The sequence below is a fragment of the Arvicola amphibius genome, chromosome 2, assembly GCF_903992535.2.
Source record: "Arvicola amphibius chromosome 2, mArvAmp1.2, whole genome shotgun sequence".
NCBI lineage: Eukaryota > Metazoa > Chordata > Mammalia > Rodentia > Cricetidae > Arvicola > Arvicola amphibius.
Genome location: NC_052048.2, coordinates 181,538,925 through 181,554,176, shown reverse-complemented (window position 1 = coordinate 181,554,176; position 15,252 = coordinate 181,538,925). Strand labels below are relative to the sequence as shown.

The following is a 15,252-nucleotide window of genomic DNA, read 5'->3' as shown; positions in this document are numbered from 1 at the left end:
TCATACACACCACGGGGGAATGCAGGGCAGTAAATCTGGGAACAAGTAGGACTGTGAGCAGCAGAGGATGACTCGGCTCTCTGAGAACAGGCATGGGCTTTGGGGAACAGGGATGGGAAAAGGTACTGAGTGGTTCTTGACAGCCCTGGCTACCACTGAGACCTTGAATCAGTTTCTTTTTAAAAGTATTTGGAGCAAATGTTGCAAAATATTAACATGGTAAAATCTGTAATATGTGTTACTGGATGCCCACTATACATACATTTCTGAATGATTGGAATACTTCCCAAGAAGAAATACTATAGAAAAAAAAAAAAGGCATGTCCCAGATTGGTGGTACGGTGGTTTGAATAAAAATGGTCCCCATAGTCCCAGTGGGAGTGGCACCATTAGGAGCTGTGGCCTTGTAGGAGTAGGTGTGGCTTTGTTGGAGGAAGGGTGTCCCTTTGTTGGAGGAGGGGCAGACTTTGAGATCTCAGAAGCTCAACCAGGCATATTGGCTTTCTTTCTACTGCCTACTGATCTGGAGGTAGAAATCTTGACTCCATATCCAACACCACATCTGCCTGTGCACTGCCATGCTTCTCTTATTATGATAATGGACTAACCCTCTGAAACTGTAAGCCAGCCCCAATGAAATGTTTTCCTTTATAAGAGTTGCTGTGGTCATGCTATCTCTTCACAGCAATAGAAACCCTAACTAAGTCAATGGTATTTTCACATCCACATTTACTTGTTTTCCACTGTGTTCCCAGGGTTGCTACAAAGTCTCTCAATGAACAGTGGCATCTGTGTGGGTTTCATAGGCTTGGTCACCACCAGCACTGACTCTTTGGCATGCTGGCACATTAAGGGCAAGGTGGGGAGGCAATAGTAGTTGAGAAGGTCACAGGGAAAGGACAAAGGAGAGAAACAGGAGAGGACTTGGGAGGAAGAGAGCAACATATCAGCTTTTATTTTTTCTTCTTTGTGCCTTTAGCGTTACCATGGCTCCTGCTGTTTGATAAGCACATCTGATCATATGCAGGAAAGCACTGTTTGCTTCTTTGAGTCACGTTTCTCGGAAACAATCTGCTCCTGGTTGAACGACGAGGATTTGAATACAGCATTGCCTTGATTTGGCTGCTTGATGATATGATATCAAACAGCCTTGGCTTAAACCCATCTCAGGAGGAATTATTTTCACATCAGCAAAGAAAGACTCCATGAGCTGCTCTCATCAGGCGATGCTGTCTCAGTAGTTCACGTGGAAAGGGTAGTCCTCCGCATTAACTGTCCTGCAGCAACAGGCACACAGAAGAGAATGTTCCACAAGAGCCACAAAGACGATCTCATAGGCATTATTATGCGATACGCTCAACAACCTTTCTGCTCTCTTCGGCTCCTCCCCCATAAGACCATGGGAACACAGAAGAGGACCTGCCCTCAAATGAGTATTTGAGAAAAGAGAACACGAGAATAATCAGTGGACAAGTCCTTAGAATAATGGCTTAAGGAAGGCTCATTAGATACCTGGCGCACAGCCAAGGGCCTCACAAATCCTGTTTTGGTTCATTCCCACATCATTGTAAAATGGGGAATCATGGTGAAATGGACAGCTTGGTTGTTGTATTAAATAAAATACTCAGATAAGCACAGAGTTTAGGAGCCTAAATATTCAATGTATGTTTTCTGTTGCTTGTACTATCATCACTACTTTGTAAATAACAGAAATGGATTTGGTGAGGTTACCAAATCTACCTGATGCTTCATGGACAATGAGTGAGTTGTCAGGGCTTGGACTGGAAGGCAGCAAGGCGGGGCTTATCGTCAACCTCCGCCTTGTGCTTATAAATCCCACTCCATCTGGCTCTCCCCATTCGATGCCCAATAGGCATCATAAGCCGTTCTCAAACCCAGGCTACTCCTAAATGACAGTTCTGCTCTTGAGTTGCTCAAGCAAAAATAAAGCCAAGCCAACAAAGCCCACACTTGATTGTTTTGTTAGCAGATTCGGTTTGCTCTGACTTCCCATTTGTCCGGAATCCAGTCCTTCCAAATTTCTTCTATCACATTATGAAGTAGTCCAATGACTGTAATCTCTCCCTAGCTTATTCTACCAGGCTCTCTGTAATTTCCAAGTGCAAAAATCTGTTTCATTAGCCGGGCGGTGGTGGCGCACGCCTTTAATCCCAGCACTCGGGAGGCAGAGGCAGGCGGATCTCTGTGAGTTCGAGACCAGCCTGGTCTACAAGAGCTAGCTCCAGGACAGGCTCTAAAAAAGCTGCAGAGAAACCCTGTCTCGAAAAACCAAAAAAATAAAAATAAAAAAAAAATCTGTTTCATCATTCCAACCTATGAGGTATGCAAACTTCTACACAAAACCCTCTCCTGGTTTCTCAGCTCCTGAGGAGCTAAACTCAAAGTTCCTCCCATGCTCTATACCACCTGTGTGCCCTTAGCCCAAGGCCGTCTCTAACCTTATTTCTTTCTCCAACAGCCTTTGCCTACTTGATTCTGGCTTCACTGGCCTCCTTACTCAAGCATTCTACCCCTCACCCAGTACACACCTGGTGTGTCTGCACCTGAGGCTCTCAGCATCAAGAATCCTGTTCTATGTGCCACAACACTGCCCCTGGGTCATCACATAGCAAGAAAATACCAGTTCCCATTCATTCTTTATGCTGTCTGCCCTACTTTATTTTTCTCTGTATCACTTGTTACTCTCTGACATATGCATGTGGTGTCACGTCAACTATCCCTGTCTCCTACTGTGCCTTTAGAGAATATGGCATGCCTTTTCTCTATTTGCAAAGTTTGAGAAACAGGTACCAACTGGCAGTATCTTTCCTCAAGTTTCAATTTTTCACAACTGCCCCAAAACAGTATTTGACGACAAAAGTCATCCACGTGCCTTCTTATCTCTTGAGCTAACCCTGTAAAACTTTAAGAAAACTCCTGATCATCCTCCTAAACCCAGACCCACTCACATGGGCAAGGAACAGACCCTCCAGTTTCTGTTGAAGCTGAGTATGGTAGCCATCTCTTCATTACTCAACTTGAAGTCAAAGACCTGGAAAAGCCAGAGTTCCAAAAACATCATTAGCAAGAAAAATGCAGTGAGACCCAAGGTTCTAGTGTTTCTTCTATTAGGTCCACACTGAATACAAACTAGTCTCTAAATCAAGACTGCATTGTTTATAGGGTTTAGTACTTCAAAAGGAAGGGACTGGGTTTGCAGCTGTGCTTAGTGAACAGAGACTGTGATCCCTTAAGGACAGCTGGACAGTAATCTTCCAGGAGACATTTCTTCAAATTTAGTTCATTCCTCTTCTTCTGCAAGCAGGGAGGTTGTGTTGGCCAGAACAGTCTGCTCATGGATAGGGCAGTCTATGGCTCATGATCTAAGTGCTCAATGGTAAGCAGGGCTATTTGCAGTGCCAACAGGTACAGTTGCTACTCCCTGCCCCCTGATTATCTTTGCCCAATGGTGATTCATCTCAATTCTGTTGTCTAAGCCAGTGTTCTATTACTGTGAAGGAACACCACGACCATGGCAACTCTTAATAAGGAAAACATTTAATTAAATGAACATTTTGTTCATTTGGTTGTGAACAAAAAGTCCAAGAATCCAGTAGTTGCTCCGTCCACAAGACTGGATGTCTCATCTGGTCTTCAGTATGTGCTGGAGTCCCAAAGAAGTGGGGCCCAGTGCCAGTTAAGGAATGGACATGCTAACAAGGAGAGGGCAAGAAGGCAAAGAGAAAAGGCTTCCTTCTTCTATGTCCTTGTATAGGTTTCCAGTAGTAGGGGAGGCCAAAACTAGTATCTTCTCATCTCCAGATCCAAATCAAAGGCATGTGTCTTCTGGCCTCAAAGGTCCAGACTAGAAGTAGATCCACCCACTTCAAAGAAAGCAAAAATAATCTCTCATAGGTGTGCCCTCCATTTCAGGATTGTAGTTCACTCTGATGCAGTCAAGTTGACAACCAAGAACAGCCGTCACATCTGTTGAGGCAAGCCCCCTGGGACAAGCGTTCACAAGGAGGACAGTAGAAGGAAGGGCACATTGGCAAGACAGGGATGGATTGAGAAGCTTAAGGACAGAGTCCCCTCTCTTTTACTTGACCGAGGAATAGCAGATGATCATTTTAGATCTTACCTGAATGTTCTCCTGCAGGTGGGTGAGTGTCACAGACTTGGGGATGACGGCCACATTCCTCTGGATGTGAAAGCGGATCAGAACCTGTGCACATTGAAAGGGGGATAACAGGTGCCCACTTAATACCCACTTACAAGAGCTTCTCCTAGAGTAAGGGAAATATATCTGTGGCTAGGACAGCTTTAGCTACGACAGCAATTAACTAAGGATTTCACCATTAGGAATTCTTGGCAGCCCTACTCTTGTACCCTTGGGAACAATGCCACAATTTCCCTAGTTAAGAATGTGAAGACTAGTGTTCAAAGGACCAAGACCCTGCACAGTTGGCACCCAACCCCAAAGACATGCTCTCATGGTATGGCCTGGGAACTTGGCAAGAAGCTGATGGACAGAGGCAGTCCTGGCTTTGCCAGAACCAGATGTATTTCCTGAGCATCCCAACAGACTTACATTTCCCATTTCTTTTTCTCCAATGGATTAAAAGCAGGCCACACAACAAAACAAGAATAGTACTAAGGGTTGCTGGAGAATAGGAAAAAAAAACTCAACAGTATTTTACCTGGGCTGGGGTTTTCTTGTGCTTTGCAGCAATCTCCTTAATCTTGGGATCCTCTAGTAGTGAAGGGTCCTCTGGGTTGGCCCTAAGTGCAGAAAGGTAGTTGGAGTGAATATCATCATTGTGGATATCATTACCAGGATGGTGTCAAAGACCAACATCACAGCCTTTTTCTTTTGCAAGGCAATCAGAGGACCTGAAAATTTTTATCTTTCCCATGGAGCTTTACCAATTTGAGAAGTCTGTCCTGGCACTGGTTGGCAGAAATGGAGCATTGCCAGAGTCAAATATGCTTTCTCTCTCTCTCTCTCTCTCTCTCTCTCTCTCTCTCTCTCTCTCCCACTCCCCCTCCCCCCTCCCCCTCCCCCAACCCTTGTCACACAAACTATGTGCCAGTCCTGTGCCTGTGGCCAAACGCATTGCTATAGACACAGTTTTTCAGGTGCCTTAGAAATTCATAGCAATATCAGCCAATTATGAAACATGAATTTTGAGTGATAAAGTAAAGCACCATTCAGAAACCTTACCAAGGTCTCTCTGGAGAGCCCAGGGGGCTGTATGCTGTGACGCTGATACCCTTGGATTGACAGAACTGAATTAGTTTTTCCTGAGTGAGGTATGGGTGGCACTCGACCTGCAAGAGAAAACATCTCCATTACTAGGGAAGTTGGCCTTGCTGAATGGCTCAGATGGAACTCTAGACACAAGAAGAGACCAAAACAAAGGCCAAATACCATCCACTGATGGATGTGCTACAGATCAGACCAGACCCAGAGATCTGCCTCCCACCTCCCTGAGCATCCTGGACACTGATCCCTGAAAGACGACTTGGTCCATTGGCCTGCAAATGTAGAAGCGGTCAAAAAGCAAGATTCTTTCACCAAAGGGAACTTACCTGGTTGTTCACTGGCTTATGTTTCAGTCCAGGCTTGCTCAGGAGCCTCTCAATCTGTAAGTGGTTAAAATTGGAGATGCCTAGGGCTTTCACCAGCCCCTGGTCCACCAGTTCCTCCATGACCTATTACAGAAAGGAATGCAGTTTAGTTGGCTGCAGGAGGATACAGGAATGCTGGCTCAGCTTTATAATGATACAGGATACTGGTGAATTTGCTATGAATCCACCATTACAAGTTTAGCTAAAGCACTAAAAGCAAGTCTCAGTCCAGACCAGCTGTTTCAAGTCCCATTACCCGAGCTCAGATAATGTGAAATGAGAAATATGTGAAGGTTTTGCATGTTTTCTGCTCTCTATTCGTCCAAACCTGGGTCATCCACCAAGGAGGCTCTAGTCTGTGGAATGGCATCATTTCTGTGGGATGTATTTTAATATTGGTTGTTTTCTGCTATTGAGGATTATTAAACCTAGGGACCTCTTGTATACTAATAGATACTCTACCACTGAGCTTCATTACAGCCCATTTTTAAAATTTGTGATTGAAGGGACCCTGACCAGCTTGAGCATGGCCAGAGCTCTAGCAAGCCCTGCCTTTCTCCCCCTTTATCTCTGTCTTGTTAAAAACCATTAGATTACAATCCTGAAGGTCTGTCTCCCTTATTTGGCCACTTCCTCCTCCTGAGGCTGACTACCAAGGTCCAAAGTATTGAAGTACAGCAATCAAAAGTCCCTTTTGGCTCACCTAGTTATCATGCCCAATTAAAATTAAACACCTCATCCTAACATTGGGTTTCTCCTTGTACCTTTATAAAATGCCATTCTCCTGTATGCCACATCTGTCTCCTCTCTATGCAGAGGCAGTCCTTGTGGGTGCACGCACACATGTGTATCCTTCCTCCCTCCCCTGACAGTTCCCCTGCCACTTTCTCTTATTCCCTTCCCCTTTTCCCTCATCCTCTATCTCCTTCTTTGTCTCTTATTTCCTACCCTTTGTCCCCCTGGGGCAAATAAATCTCCTTTGTGCTGAGAACTTGGTCTGAGAACTTGGTTTTGGAGGTCCTGAGCCAACACTTCTCCTTCCAGGACTAGTATCTCTACCCAAACTAGGCTTGACCTTTGTGATAACTAGTTTTATGTCAACTTGACACATGCTAGGGTTATTTGGGAAAATGGACTTAATTTAAAAAAAAATGCCTCCATAAGATTTGCTTATGGGCAAGTCTGTAGGGCATTTTCTTAACTAGTGATTGATGCGGGAGGGCCCAACCCCTTGTTGGTGTTGTGAAGAAAGTCAGTAAACTCCTGAACAGATTGCGGGGAAGGAGGCAAGGGCTTAGAGGTAGGGATGAGCAGGGTGTGTTCAGCTGACACTGTCTGCTGTTTCTCAATCTTGGCTGCATCTTGGACCCTCTGAAAGCTATAGAAGAAACGGGTGTCTAGACTCCACTCCCAGGACTTCTTACTGATTTCCTTTGGGATGCAGCGTGGATATTAGGATGTTCAAAATGCCCTCTGCCGATTTTAGTGTACCAGGATGAGAAGCACTAGGGTTAGTGAGGAGTGAAGAAGACTTTACTAGGCAAGACAGTTTAACAGTGATGAGATCTGAAGGTCCCAACATCTTCCCAGTGGGGAGGAAACCAGGTGCTACTCTGTGACTTGGGTCTGCTTTGCTTTGGGTGTATGATCCATCTGTCCTTCCTTACACTCAATTCTCTTCCCCTATTACAGATTGTGGCTGATGAACTTTCTATTGAATTGGTTGTAGATCCATAAAACTACCCTATCCAGACATATTCCAACCTGCCAAGATCAAATCAGAGCAGTATGATATCTTTTTATGTCTGTAAAGCTTTTATTTAGGAATCATTGTTGGATTTATTCATGAGACAGCAAATCAGCCCCAGTATGAGATACTGTGGCAGAATTGTCATCTTAATATGACATCATTTAAGAGCTATGGTGAAAATGTTATGGAACAAACTTTAGACACACTAGTGTTCAACCACACAATAAAATATTATGAAGATATTTAAGAGGCTAGGTTTTAATCTAGTAATATATACAGTCACCATCTTCTCTATTTAGTACCCTCAACTCACTGCAAAACGAACAACAAAACCAGGCTGTCTGTGAGTCTTGGTACACACTGCAACATCGCTGATTCTGTGTGCATAAGCCCTTCTGTTGTTTGTTGAGCATCAATCAAGTGGGATCATACTATAGAGCCTCCTTATGGCTGTAGTTTGGGGGTTAATATTTTCCCTTTCACATCTAATGCCAGAAGCCTCATCCAGTCTTAAAGACCCAACCATATGTACCCAAGTTGTAAAAGACTGTTTCTGTTTGGTTAAACCAGGCCTTGTGCTTGCTCTACACGCATTCTGCCAGAGCTAAATCCCCAGCCTCCAGTCTCTCATCCTTCCAAATTCCTTGTAACAGATGTTCTGCTACTAGTGGGCAAATTTAATGACTCACTTGCTGAGGATAATTCCTTTAAATACATTTCCAGGTTTCCTGGGGAGATGAAATAAATGAACAAACATCTATTCACACCAGATGGGGTACCAACAACAAGCAGACCGAAGAAGAATTCTACCCAAGTCTAGTTCTTGAAACAGTGAGTTTAATTGGGCTAACTTAGGAGTGACCACACCCACAAAGAAAAAGACATTCCTCAGCAGTGTGTGAGTGTCCTGTGCAGGTAATCACAGCCTGTCTAACTTCAAAACCAACAGCGGGCAGGCCATGCCCCCAGGACAGCATTCTTCAGCACCAGGGTTTCCGAAGGCTGCCCTGCTTTTCTGCCTTCATCCTCAGCTGTCACTCAGTTGTCACATGGGTTTTGCGCTCTCCATTTTCTTACCATGGCCAGCTAAAGCTCAAAGTGGCAAGAGCACTGTACTAGTAGATGTGAGCACTTTGGGATAAACCATGGAAAAGAAACACTTCATCGATTCCATTCTCTCCAGAGAAGGCAAGTTTCCTAGAGTCGGAAATGCAGTGTGATTTGGGACAGCCCGAGAAACAATACGCTAATTCTTGGAGTCTGTTTTTTTTTTTTTTTTTTTCTAATCATTTATGACTTGTTCATTCACTTTGTCACACCTTTTAGCGTTTATTTGCAAGAGGATAGTGGTTATGCTGGCTAGTTCTATGTCAACTTGGTACAAGCCACTGTCATCAGAGAGGAGAGGAGGGAACCTCAGTTGAGAAAATGCCTCCGATCAGGCTGTAGGCAAGCCTGTAGGGTATTTTCTTAATTAGTGATTGGTAGGGGAGGGTCCAGCCCACTGTGGGTGGTGCCATCCCTGGGCTGGTGGTTCTGATCTCTATAAGAAAACTGACTGAGCAAGCCATGAGGAGTAAGCCAGTAAGCAGTACGCTTCCATGGCTTTTGTATCAGGTCCTGACTCCAGGTTCCTGCCCTGTTTGAGTTCTTGTCTTGACTTCTTTTGCTGATGAAGAGTGATGTTGAAGTATAAGATGAATTCACCCCTTTCTTCCCCATATTAATGTTTCATTGTAGCAATAATAACCCTAACTCATACAGTGGTAAAAGTTATTAGAGACAAACAATCAAACTTTAATTCGTTTTTGCATGATTATGCAAGTCAAGGCCTCAACTGGTCTAAAAGGCAAGACACTTGTGTTCTCTGATGTCCATGTGTATTCACTGCCAAGCAGGACACTCAAAGCCTCGGTAGCTGCTGAGTCACACAGATCTGGATCCAGTGCTGATTGTGTCACGTGTTTTCTTTATGACCTGACGACTTACAAGTCTTCTAGGTGAGGATTTTATATTCCGTACATGGAGAAGCTAATGACCAAAGGGCTCCTTGATTAATTTTCTATATTTTAGCTATTTTAAACCTTGCCACACCCTAACGATATGCATTATTATTATATATTATGTTTTTTAATGACGAGGACAGTGAGGCTTATCGGAGTTAATTTTTTACTTCAAGTTGCCCAATTATTATGAGCCCCTAGGGCATCCCTCTGTTTCCAGGATGGCGTGTTTATAACAAATTGTGATGCAATTTGTGTTTCCTGCCTCACTTAGATCTCAGTGTAAATAGGGTCAAAGGGAGCCCAATCCATCTGGTGGTGAGTAAGATGTATTGAGAGAATTGGATAATTCAGTGATGAGATCTCATACAAGGCACATGGGCTGTTGTGCCAGGGTGGAGTCAATGGGTATCTGACAAACGTATCTCTTTGAGCACATTTTAAAGAAACCAGAACCTACCTCCCAAGCATCCAAGAATGTGTATTTACTGGTGATAATATCGCCTTTTTCATCTGTGGGGAAAAACTCCTTCCCAGGCTGTAATGCAAAACAACAGACCCATTGGAATCTGCTCATAGATAACCATTCCTGTGGAGAGAGCTCTCAGGACAGAGCAGTAACAAGGCCTCCACACCTGCACAGCATCTGTTCAAGCTCTGGAGAACACACATCAAAAGAGCCTCAGGGCCATCTCTGCTCAGTCTACCACAATACTTAAGTCCTCTATTTCTGATACTGCTGGCTTGGCTTTACAATCTGCTGTTAGTATATTGCAGAAACCATCATTATCACCATGAAAATTAACCCAGCATACCAAGACCCATATGAACTTGGAGGAAATTTTAACTTCAAGGCAATTAGGCAAACATTCAATAGGAAGGGTATAGCAGCAGCCAGCATCTATGGTCACAACCTGATGAAAGATTGGATTTGGAGTGGCACGCCACCATCACTGTGGCTGGTCTTGAGGAGAAAAGGCTAAGAATTCCATTTCCTCCAGGCTCTTGTGAGCAGGCAGGAGGAGGCCCTCGGCACTGACTGACAGTTTTCCAGGGTAGGTTGACTACCTCCCAGCATCAACAGGCTGACAGCGCATGAGTACACTTGGGTGAGCAGGGGTGTTGAGCCTGACTACTATTCCAGACTCTCCTGTGAGGTTCCCTAGGAGAGGACCGCTGGGCGCAGAGTCGATGGGAAGGTGACAGGCCAGTCATATGTATCTGGGCTGGCAAGAATCACAGTTCCTCTAAAACAGAATTAAAGCAAAACCTAAGCATGTGCCATCCCCAAGCATCGAGTGCTGATCCAGAACCCTTCTGGGCCAGAGTCTTTCTGTTGTGTGTAAGAGCTCCTGCCTCTGCTCTCTTTCCCTCCCCCACCAGGCACAGCTGGTGGTTTCTGACATTTGCTCAGCATCTACAGATAGGGCAAAGAGCAGCTCAAACCTGGAATCCCTGTGGCCAGTGAACTAGATACAGGTCCAGGTAGTCCAGCTTCAGATCCGTGAGGGTTTTCTGAAAGGCTTTCTTCACCAGGCTTTTCTCGAAGAAGGTGGGCCACAGCTGCAGGGTGTGACCAGAGGATGTTAGGATGGGGTAAAGAAAGGGCCACTCCACAGTCACCCTCCCTCCTTTGAGATTTGCTGTTGATCTAATCCCAGGGCAAACCATTGGTTTATAATCAAGTTAGTTAAGAAAGGCAACACAGCAGGTCAGCAAGTCAAAGTCGTGCCTATGTGTTCTTCCATGCGCTTGGTATTCTGTTTCCTAAATCATTTAGCTCACTTGACCTCTGGTTAGATACATTTACTGCTTTCCTTTGCTGCCAGCTCCCAGGGGGCAGGCATTGTGACTAGCCTTTACACTTCAGACATCCCGATGCTACTGAGAACAGTTGTCCTTACTGTACTCCCACAGCCTAAAGCCTGTCAGGCTCAAGGGCTGAAATATAAATTTATCTAGACGTGGCCACTCCCCACAGTGGGTCTGTGTATTACACCAGATACAGTTTCCAGGTACCTGGAACTAGACTGCTTTAGTGAGTTATGTCCAACACAAAGCCTAGGACCCCTTACACACCAGGACCTTCTTTTTGATAATATTTTACAGTTCACTTTTTACTGAACTGAAATAAAGAGATTCCTGTTTAACAATAAATAATGCTCCTGCCATTTCCAAAATACCCATGTCTGAAAAAACAAAACAAAACAAAAACTTCAGGGCCAGAACTGTTAAGACCAGTGCAAGACAGTGTGTTTTGAAATGCTCCCTGAATGCACACCTAGCCTCTGCCTACCGTTTAGTAAGGGGATCCTATTAAGAGAAGATAGAGAAGCCAAGGGTACCAGGCGGCTCACTGGAGCCATTCCCACCATAGGAAAACAGCAAGGGTTGGGGGCCAGAAGCGTCTTCTTCCAGTACTGACTTGGAGTGTGAATATTTATGTCCAGGGATATCAAAAATCAAGGGGATTAGAAGGAAAACAGCCACATAAGAAAGAGGGTCAGGGCTCTTAACGTGGTCCAGATCTTCCCCTTGCCTTGAAGCCACCGCATTCAGCAAGTGGGCCACTGTACCTTGCTGACAACGAAGAGGTCCTCCTGCTTCACAGCCTTCTCCTGGAGCTTCTCTCGGATCCCCTCGCCCACCTCACTCTCGTTCTCGTACAGATAGGCGCAGTCAATGTGGCGATAGCCGGCATCAATGGCGGCCTTCACAGCGTCCTTGACTTTGCCTGGGTGAGACTGAAAGGCAACAGAAGGGACCATCAGATGCCCCGAGGCCCCTTTTACAGGCTTCAAATGAACCAGATTCTCAAAACCACAGCCTTACTGGGGTTCTATTTCCGAACGGACGGTGGGGAGAAAAAAAAAAAAAAACCTATGCTGGAAAACTTTTTTCAAAGAAAAAGAAAAAGTGATGAATGAAAAAGTAATAATTTTTTGTTTTATTAACTTTTTAGATTATCTTATGAAGTGATGGCTTTCACCATGGCATCTTAATACAAATGACATTGTAATGATTATCATCCCATGTCCCATTCTAGTAATAAATTATTGCTTTTTCCCTTTTATAAGCTGATTTTGAAGGGTCTCTAGTTTCTGGGAGTGGCAGATGGCTCCAACATTTTAGTTCCCTGAACTGTGAAGTGACAAAGAGGAATTTTCAGACACCAGACAGTTATAAGCACCTCAAACATGATTGTTACAAGCTAAATGTAAACTCTACTGTATATTAATATGAGGCTGAGCAGATTTCTCGATCTCTCTAAACCTAGACTGACAAATTAGAGAGTTACGATTTGTGCCTTCTGTTGTAAAAATTGCATCACACCACCTGACAGCAAGATTCAGGAGGTGCAGTCACTGGATAGTCACTGTTTCATAAAGAGAAAGAGCAGAAAGCCTGGTAAATGGATGTTCTTTTTCACAGATTTAAAAGAAGAAGAAGAATCTAGAACAAGAGAAAAGGCCATTTAAAATACCACTCTCTCTCTCTCTCTCTCTCTCTCTCGCTCTCTCTCCCCCCCCCACACACAAACACAAATAAAAATGAAATAAACATTAAAAAAGAAAGTATGTCTCACTTTTAAAAAAAATAAAATAAAATAAAATACCACGGTCTGACCTCACCTAGTACCCAGATAGTAGCTTGAGAAAATAAAAACTTGCAAGTCATCTCTCAGCAGAGTATAGTGGCACCCAAGGGAAGCAGAGGCAGGACAAGCAGGAATCTGAGGCCTGCCTATGTGCAGCACATCACACACACACACATACACACACACACACACGTCATGTGTGTTGGTTCATGGTTATGAGTGATATCAGCACATGGAAGGCAGGAAGACTGGGAGTTCAAGGCCAGTCTCAGCCACACCGTGACATGGAAACCAGCCTGAGACCCTGTCTCAAAACAACAGAAGAACCTCAGACAAATAAAAAAGCATTCCAACCCTCGCAAAATCTAGAAATTCTTTCTGTAGTTGTCAAACATCAAGAAGATCATACAACAGAGATGAACAGCTATACCATCTTTGGGCCAAGGAATTCCTGTCAGCCTTTCAGAGGCACCGGAGTCCAGGCCAAAGCCCTACCCTCCAGCATGCGTACTGATGGGCACATTGTCCTTTCTTCATCCTGAAAACGACACCTATACAGAATCTACATATCTGTGGGAATTCTGAAAGTTCACCTTGGCTGATTCTTCCGAGTGAGTAGATTCCCTGAAGATCTGCAAGTGATCGTTCACTGTTTTGATGGATGTGAAATTGTGATTTGAAGCAAATCTTTCTATTCTGGTAAGGTTTTGGCCCAGTGTTGAAAGGAAAAGAGGACCTTGTGTGTATAAAAAGGAAAAGAGAAATAGGGGGGCAGTCTGGAGACCAACTGTGAGGGACAGAAGAACAGAAGGGTTTTAGAACCAGCTCCTGAAAAGCATGGTAGCTTCACCTGAAATCTTAGCACTGGAGAGGCTGAGGCAGAAGGACCCAAAACCAAAGACAGCTCCTGGGAACAAGCTGCCTAATGCCATGTTGTGGCTGAGGGGAAGGCAAAGAAGGCAGAATTAGATGGAACAATGTCAGGCTTGTCCCAAGAGAGGCTGGGAAATCTGCTTCACTGGACACGAGAATGGATCTCAGGACGTTTTGCTAGGAGAGATTAACATCGCCAGGCAGAATCGGTGCCGCCAACCCAGGCTCTCTGTGGTTCCCGTGCTCGGCTTTTACTGTATGCCAGAACCATGGAGAGTCTTGGTAGAGGGCAGATGGCAGTTCAGTAGCCTGGGCTGGGGTCTGAGACTCTGCCTTTCGCACAGGCTCCCAGGCCAGATGTTGCAGATGGCATCCCATGGGCAGCAAGGCGAGCTGGGTCATTTGGGAATTCTTTTCCCCTCTTTCATTTACTCAACCAAAAACAAAGTAACAGCGAAGACAGACCATGCAGGAAGTTGCTGACTCCCAAGGAAAAACTAGTTAAGAGAGTAATTGCCCAGAAACCGTTTTCTGTTTAACATACAACATCAACTCAATGCTTGCTATAGGAACTAACATCATTTCTACAAAATCCACCCTCATAGCTTTGAAGCCTAGAGCATCTCTGAGAAAAGAAAGCCACTTGGGTTCTGGCTCTGGCGTTCAAAACCCTGGGCAGATGCTGTGCAAAGAAGAAGAAATGCCAAAGTGGCTCTTGAGGAGAGCCGATGGCCTAAGATCGCCCACTCACCTGCCAGGTACCCAGGCCCACGATGGGCATCTTGGCTTTGGTACTGAGATTCACAAAGGTGGCCATGGCTGCCGCACAAATGGTTCTTCCTGAGCAGATACAGACCTGTGCCCTGGTTAAGGAAGCAAACAGTGGTTTTATGTCCTGGACCAGGAGGCCAGCTCTTACAGCGTGGGCAGGCAGCCAAAAGCTAGGGTCTGGCACTACAACAGAAACTTTATTTTGGTCTTTTGTCAGATTGAGGAACGTGAGTGAAGATTAAACACCACAGAGTGCCAAGTCTTCCTGACCCAGAATGCATGCATTAGGTTTTTGAGCACCACCTACAAGTTTGTAAACCAAAATAAGCACAAGATGGGAGCTCTTTCCAGGATGAATTGAGTAGACTATTTGGGAAGGGACAGTGTCACAGGAGGAGGCTTGCTGTAGGGCGCTGTGTGGGCACCGAGAAAGCAAGCTTCCAAAGGTCAAATGGAGACGCCTACTCACATTATTTTGAAATCAACTATCTTGGGACATAAGGATCAATCAAAAGGGGCTGTCTGTCTGAGATCAAACAGACAGTTGGACAGATATCCTTGCCGAAAGACTTTTTATGTAAGGCTATGATGACCTTCATCCGAGTTTATAATTCCAGCAGTGCCCA

General features: G+C 44.8%; 1 protein-coding gene across 1 annotated transcript; it reads right to left on the bottom strand.

Moving 5' to 3' along the window:
- Positions 1 to 924: 924 nt before the first annotated feature.
- Positions 925 to 14,802, bottom strand: LOC119807592 (aldose reductase-related protein 2-like). The gene is made up of 10 exons (XM_038319635.2): positions 14,607 to 14,802; positions 11,961 to 12,128; positions 10,831 to 10,947; positions 9,845 to 9,922; positions 5,593 to 5,715; positions 5,225 to 5,331; positions 4,701 to 4,782; positions 4,142 to 4,225; positions 2,970 to 3,052; positions 925 to 1,277 (listed from the first exon to the last, which is right to left on the bottom strand). Exons 1-10 carry the CDS (start codon positions 14,670 to 14,672, stop codon positions 1,235 to 1,237), a joined length of 951 nt encoding a protein of 316 aa, XP_038175563.1. The 5' UTR covers positions 14,673 to 14,802; the 3' UTR covers positions 925 to 1,234.
- Positions 14,803 to 15,252: the final 450 nt, after the last annotated feature.

Coding starts and splice junctions, on each gene's coding strand:
- LOC119807592 (XM_038319635.2), bottom strand. CDS start 14,672: ATGGCCACCTTTGTGAATCTCAGTACCAAAGCCAAGATGCCCATCGTG. Junction 10,948..11,960: donor ACCTCTTCGTTGTCAGCAAG/GTACAGTGGCCC, acceptor CACACCCTGCAG/CTGTGGCCCACCTTCTTCGA. Junction 3,053..4,141: donor ACCTGCAGGAGAACATTCAG/GTAAGATCTAAA, acceptor TGGCTTTTCCAG/GTCTTTGACTTCAAGTTGAG.